Here is a 7,229-nt window from a genome sequence, read left to right as displayed (position 1 = left end):
ACTGGAAATCTGGGGAAACAATGTCAAGGGGCTGTGCAAGGAGACTCTTGGTCACAAAAGCGGTGATGTGGAATAGCTCCGTGCACATGTACTTGCTCCCAGATGCAAGTGACATGGATTTTGGCAGGTGTGTGGGTAGTTGTTGCAGAACATTGCCTATGCTGTAAATTCAATTGAACTGATTCCTCAACAGTTTCTCTGGATGAGCAGGACTGTGGCTTTCAATAACTACCCGGGCATTTCAAGGTGGCTTTGACATTTGTTTGGAGACCTGGGTAATACAGAGACAGCTTCTGCTTTCAAACTGAAAAAAGTCCTGATTTGACTGTGCATGTATAGGCAGGGACATCTCACATTTGACAGGGCAAGGGGTAATGCCTTCAAGCTAAAAGAGGGGAGTCTGAGATGAGCTCTTAGGCAGAAGTTCTTCCCTGTGAGGGGTCTGAGGCGCTGGCACAGGGTGCAAGGAGAATCTGTGGCTGCCCCATCCCTGGCAGTGTTCAAGGCCAGGTTGGACACAGGGGCTTGGAGCAAGCTTCTCTAGTGGAAGGGGACCCTGCCTGTGGCAGGGGTTGGAGCTGGATGAGCTTTAAGGTCCTTTTTCACCCAGACCAGTCTGGGATTCTATGATCTGACTGACTCCTAAACTGGATCTAGTAACATATGCTCTGAAGACAATTTTCTGCCTGAAAGAACCCACATGCCTTCTTGGTAGTACAAACTACAATTTGAAAGCACGCATAGATGTGTATCAAAGTGTCTAGTGTGAACGTGGAAGAGGAGGGCAGCTATGGAAAGGTGCGTTTGGGCAAGAGGAGCCAACAAGACCGCAAGCATAGGGAGTGGCTTGGAGAGGGACTTTATAATGGGCAGGCTGAGATGGTTCATTCTCAGCCTGGACACAGTGCTGCAAAACTTAGACCAGTGCACCTCAGCACCAACTGCACATCTACCAGTACAGATGGCTCCACAGACTGGCTCCACCAGAAAGGAGACCCGACCCGTTTCAGTCTTTCTGCAGCTTCTCACTTGGGAAGAGATCAGAATGCACAATGGCCGTGGGCAAGGACAGGAGCAATGGCTGGTGATTGACAGGAAAGTGTATGATGTCAGCAAGTTTTCCAAACGACATCCTGGAGGCAGCCGAGTTTTAAGCCACTATGCTGGGCAAGATGCTACGGTAAGGTCTAGGAGGGCAGAGGAGGAAGTTGTGTCATGGTCAGGGTAGGAGGACATGGTGGGACACCAGTGGAGAATCTGGCAGTTGATGCTGTGCTTGGGGCATGGATTTGCCTAAAGCCAGGATCCATGATTTTTTCCCAAATGCTGTTGACTACTCTAGAGCTCATAATTGTATATATGTGGTGAGAATTAGCTTCCTCTGGAGTTCAGCATCTGGTGTTTAGTCTCACATCCTTTCTTAACCCTTTCATTTGTGCCTTTCTAAGGATGCCTTTACAGCATTTCATAAGGACAAGTCCCTGGTGGAAAGATACTTGAAGTCACTGCTGATTGGGGAGCTGGCACCAGATCAACCCAGCTGTGAGCCTAATAAAGATGTGAGTGTCTCTAATAGAAAGTGAATGTCCCTAAAGAAAAGTGAGCGTCCTAGAATCCAGCAGTGGGAATGGCTTGGGGTTTGGTATGGGAGGAGAAGGAAAACAAAGGACCTAGCAGCATACCTGACACTGTGCCATAGGCATGGGAACATGCACTGTCCCAGAATCACTAAATCCACACCTGGGTGTGAGGGGGGAGCCGCAGAGCCTCAGATTCTGCTCAGTTCTTCCCACTGCAATGTGTCAGTACCAAAGCTCGTCAGTAACTTGTTTTCCAGTGTCAAAGCAAGACCAAGATGTGTTGATCTGATGCTCACTTTTATACAAAGGACCCTCTGAGACAATATCTCCTGTGACTTCCATGTCTACTTTGGGATTCTTGGGTCTGCCGTGTTTCATTTTCAATGTAGTCAGAGCGTTAATACTCACTTTTCCCACAGAAAGCACTTGTAGAGGATTTTCGTGAGCTGCGCTGCTCTGTTGAGAAGATGGGACTTCTGAGGCCAAATTACACCTTTTTCTTCCTGATTTTCCTTCACTTCCTGGTACTGGATGTTGCATCCTGGCTCGTGGTCTGGCACTTTGGAATATCCTTTGTGCCTTTCGTGGTTGGCATTGTGTTGTTCACCACTGCTCAGGTAAACTGCTGACAGCCATTCAACACTGCAGACCTGTTTGGCTCTCCTGGGTAGAAGATAATGAGATGCTGATATCCCAGCTGTTGCTTTACTTCTTCATCTTAGATCCTGTAGTCTGGCTGAAGACAAGCATGTTGTACAGCACAGTTTTGGTTGCCTCCAGCAAATCCCATTTTGCTGACAAGCTGCTCTCCAGGGTTGGTGGGGTGCTGTGAAGCTGGCATTTCATAAGATGGGATGAGCTGATCTCCTCACTCACCCAAGCAAAAGAGGGAATATTTCATGCTCAACTCCACTGTTGTGATATGCTGATAGCTCTGGTGCTTGTTGGGTCCTTTAGGAGCCAGTTACACTCAGTAGTCCTGAAAAATAGAAGGGTATGATACATGTCAGGGTTGGTGGAGGGAAGGAGGGAATAAGGACTTTGTGACCCTTAGATGGGAGGGTGAAGGGGGGAAGAAAGCAAGATTTTCTTAGTGGCGCTGAATCCTTAGGTTTGTTGAGCCATTCATGGACAAAGTGTGAAGTAACTCATCTTTTTTAAACTATCTGTTTTATTTATCCAATATCTGCTAAGGCAGATACTCCTCAGAGAGCATTCTTGTATTTCCATAGGAAAAATTGAATGTAATCAAGTTGTGGATTTGGAAATGCTTACATTATCTAGCTAGTTACTTGGAAATCATCAATTTGCAATGGGAGCAGAAGACCTCCACGCTGTAACGGTCGACTTGATTGCAATGCTATTTTGCTACTTTCCCCTCAGCTGCTCCAATAAAATCAGTATCTGGTATCTGAAGAGTTGCACCAGATGATCCTTGAGGTCTTTTCCAACCTGGTATTCCATGATTCCATGGTGTTCTATGATGCTGAGCAGCTTTAGGACAGTAGCCTGGAAGGAAGTTCTCAGCACTGAGCATCTAAGAGAGGCGGTGGGCTTTCTTCCCCAAACCAGGAGAAAGACACACTCCTACTCTGAAGTTACAGAGCCTCCCAAGGCAAATGAATGCAATGCCACTGTGACTCTTCTTCCTCAGTGACCCTTTTGTCTTCCAGATCCAGATGGGCTGGTTCCAACATGATCTGGGGCACTGCTCTGTCTTCAGGAAGCCTAAATGGAACCGACTTCTGCAGATTGTGGTGGTAAATGTTCTGAAGGTAGTTTCCTCATATTGGGAATATTCTGTGTGGTTAATGTGGATTAAGCAATGAATGGGAGTGTCCTTACAGTCCGATAATATTGCTTGGGAGAAAAGTGTAACGCAGCTGTGAATAAGAGGTGGATAAATAGCAATTGGTGATGCTGTTCAAGTCTGAATCCCTCGTCTTCATGTTTTTGTGCAGGGGTTTCCAGCCAGCTGGTGGAATCACCTACACCACCAGCACCATGCCAAACCCAACTGCTTCCGCAAAGACCCTGACCTCAGCTTGCACCCGAAACTCTTCAGCTTGGGAAAGACCCTCTCTGTGGAGGTGAGCATGGGCATGTTTGGAGAAGCAAAGATTTTAATGACAGGAAGCTGCAGAGTGAGGTGTAATATTGATTCTTGAGCATTTTTGTATCCTGCCATGAATTTTGGAGCCCTCTTAAAAAATGGCTTTGTTCTGACATTGACATAAGATTGATATCTAGATACAGAAGCTGAAAGGAAACCTGCTTCTCTCTCTTGCTTTGGAACTTGAGTACCTGCTTTTCAAGAGGGGTTGAATTAGAGAAATTAAGAGGTAGTTCTCACTGTGTTCATTAAGCAGGAATCTAAAATACCTCCTGAAGGATCTCAGGTCTCCAAGTGGCCCATTGCAATGTCTTTTCATCTTTCAGCTTGGAAAAAAGAAGAAGAAGTTCATGCCTTACAATTATCAGCATATGTACTTCATCTGTGAGTATTTCATCCTTACTTCTTTGCAGTGCTGTAGAACTTCACCTAAATATCCATCTCCTTCCCAAACTAAAGGTTTTAAAGATACTGCCATTGAAGTCACAGCTCCCAGATGTTTTGTTCACACCAAAGAAGGTTCACATGACAAGTTATTGCCCCTTATATCTCTCTTAGGATTATGTGGTGTTAGGTACCATATAGGGGTGAATCAAGTGTACGGATGAAAGTGTTGGGAAAGAAATGAAGTGGTGATGTGAAAAGAGGAAGAGAATATTCTGCGATGTGAAAGTTGGTGTAAATGGAAGAGAGCACTTTTGTTTCCACTGGAAAGAGAATCTTTCTTCTTACAGAAGCATATTCTGGAAGATTTATGATGCAGTGAATTGATAAATCTCTCTCTGGTTTCATTCTTTCCTTCAGTATTGGCCCCACTTGCATTTGTCCCCATCTTCCATCTGTCTATATTCCATTTTGCAATCAAGAGAAAAAAGTGGTTGGTGAATTGATAAACCTATTCCTTGCAATGTTCTCTGTATTCTCCATTGCAATCAAAGAGAACATTCAAAAACTTCAAACCTCCACTGTGTGGCTATATTAACATTCACCTCAAGTGATTGGGGAGGTTAGGAGAGAAAAAGCTGATTCTAGGCTTGCTGCAGCAGGAATGCAGTCAATGGGACTGGGAAGATTTTTCTAGAAGCTATTTAGCCTTTTAGTAGCTGAATAAAAGTGAACAGAAGACTATCAGGCCTAGTCCCAAACAGGGCTGTTTGTCTGCGGGTCTTTAGTTACTGAAGGTAACGTGAGTGCTGTTGGATGTTTCAGGGATACAGTCAGCTGGAGGCAGAATGATGGTGTGGAGCCTCCCCTTGGTAAATGAGAGATCAATAACTAAGAACATTTTTAATGCTGGAGTTCAAGTAAAGGGAAGTGGAGGGGGTTCATCAACAAAACCTTATTTTCATCTTGTTTTGTTTGTTTTACAGGACGTTTTATTGACTGTCACTTTCTACATCCGAGTCTGTCTCATGTATATTCCTTTAATGGGATTTAACAATTTTGTGATGTACTTCTGGCTGTCCAGGTAACACACAGCATACCCAGAGTCCCCATGACTAATACTTGGAAACAACATTGAGTTTCAGTGGAAATAAATGCAAAATAATTGTATTCATCACAATTTACTTATATTTATTTTCTAATTGGCGGCCCAGATGAAAGAGTGAAATTCAGGGGAGGGCTGGTGGCTGCTCAGGGACATCTGCAGCTACAAATTGAGTGGTTGTCAAAAGAAACTCCAAAACGTAGGAGGCAAACGCTTGATATAGGAAATCCTGAATTGCGTAAAAGTGCTCTTTCACTAAAGATGAGATTCAGGAAGGTGTTTTAATGGTAAATTTGGATGGGATTAGAGGTGTGGTGTTTCTGTGTTTATCTGTGCAGGTGCCTGGAGAGTACCTGGTTTATTTGGGTGTCACAGATGAATCACATTCCAATGCATATTGATTATGATACAAACAAAGACTGGGTATCTGCTCAGGTGAGAATCTCTGTTTTCTAGAAAGGGTCTGCAGTTCTGAATTGCAGGACAAAGGCAATGTTATTATTCTCATGGCTGTAACGCTGTGCTAATGAGGTTTGCTCTTGCTCTTTGTTAAATAGGCATTTCCGTAGTAGTAAAACCACTTAAAAACTTTAGTTGTAACAAAGGACATTGGGAGTAAAAAAAACGTTACTTTTTCACTGAAGAGTTTTCATGTGTTTTTCACAATGCTTTTCCCTTTTTATTATGAAAAGAGATGATCCAGCAGGCAATCTCCTTTTTAGGCCAACTGAAGAGAAGCCGAAATGGGACTGAATTCCTTTATTGTTTACCCTACACGTTACAGCTGTAGTGCAGATAAGATAAATTTTTAGGTCTGATAAAGTGAGTATGTTAATATAACTTGATTCCAGTCTTTGCTGCCTCCAGCAGTATAATGCTATTCATTGGAGAGAAAGAGCCATTTCTAGAGCAGGATTCACCTTACTCTGAAAGCAGATCAGATGAATGGCAACTGGTGTTCTCCATTGACTGTAAGGTGATGAGCTCAGATGCAGATTTCAGATTAAAGGTATCTAAATCAGGTGAGATGAAGCCTGTGGACACAAACCTTTGCCCTCATCCTTTTGTGTCTGACTCCAATGGTACTAGTTGGAGGAGGCCGGAAGAATGGCTTTTGTTTCTCAACCGGGCATCTTTTCTTTCCATTCTTTCCATCCAAGTGAAAGATGTGAGAACCTCTTTAAAGAATGACAGTTGGGGTTGTGTGCATGAGAGTCAAGTTGCTCTTTCTGATCAAAGAGCTATTTAAATTGATTTATATGCTAACAACCCATTTAAATCTAGACTTTGATTAATTCTTCAGGGCAATCATGGCTATAATCACTGACTCTGACTTGCTCTTTATATTGGATAGGGATGGATAATGATTGCTGGGGTTCAGTTACCAGACTTGAAGATAAATTAAATCTAAATCATGTATTTCTTTGGTGTCTTTTCCTCCCAGCTCCATGCAACGTGCAACGTGAAACAATCTGTGTTCAATGACTGGTTCACTGGGCACCTCAACTTCCAAATTGAGCACCAGTGAGTATGATTATGGGAAGAAGAGTGGGAATAATATGGGGAACTTAAAAGACATCAAGGCCATGTAGTCTCACACTAAAGCATCTCAGGAGACCCTTTGCTCTCCTTCTGGGAGAGGGCAGGGAATTACTTTGGACAGAGGGAACAGAGAACGATTCAAGCCAAGGCTTACAGTAACTCCCTCTCCTTCGATTCTGCAGCCTTTTCCCCACAATGCCTCGACACAACTACTGCAAAGTAGCTCCTCTGGTGAAAGCCCTTTGTGAGAAGCATGGCATTGAGTATAAAAGCAAGACTTTACTGACAGCATTTTCAGATATTTGGCAGTAAGTATCACTTAGGAAGATAGTTTTGCATTGTATTTGCTTGCAAGGAAGAGACATAAGCCAGCATTTCAAATCTATGTCCATGGAGAGATCAAACCTAGAGTTTATTTTGGTTTTTCTAAAGGCACATAGATTTTCAAAGTTGTTTTCTCTTATTAAATCCTCTCTACTCATTCCCTTTAGACAGACTTTGCTAT

At 43.4% G+C, this 7,229-nt stretch overlaps 1 protein-coding gene across 1 annotated transcript; it reads left to right on the top strand.

The window, feature by feature from the left end:
• Positions 1-880: 880 nt before the first annotated feature.
• LOC130607141 (acyl-CoA (8-3)-desaturase-like) lies at positions 881-7,032 on the top strand (the record flags this gene model as incomplete). The annotated part of the gene is made up of 11 exons (XM_057424015.1): positions 881-1,180; positions 1,449-1,559; positions 2,000-2,197; positions 3,254-3,355; positions 3,542-3,670; positions 4,020-4,077; positions 4,498-4,574; positions 5,064-5,161; positions 5,521-5,617; positions 6,627-6,706; positions 6,907-7,032. Coding segments are annotated over exons 1-11 (1,295 nt in total), but the record flags the coding sequence as incomplete, so codon positions are not given.
• Positions 7,033-7,229: the final 197 nt, after the last annotated feature.

Source organism: Pezoporus wallicus, unplaced genomic scaffold (assembly GCF_028554395.1).
Source record: "Pezoporus wallicus isolate ANWC-B61680 ecotype Strahan unplaced genomic scaffold, APGP_CSIRO_Pwel_v1 contig_13202, whole genome shotgun sequence".
Lineage (NCBI taxonomy): Eukaryota > Metazoa > Chordata > Aves > Psittaciformes > Psittacidae > Pezoporus > Pezoporus wallicus.
The sequence above is the reverse complement of the archived record's forward strand: the minus strand, read 5'-3'. Positions and strand labels throughout refer to the sequence as shown.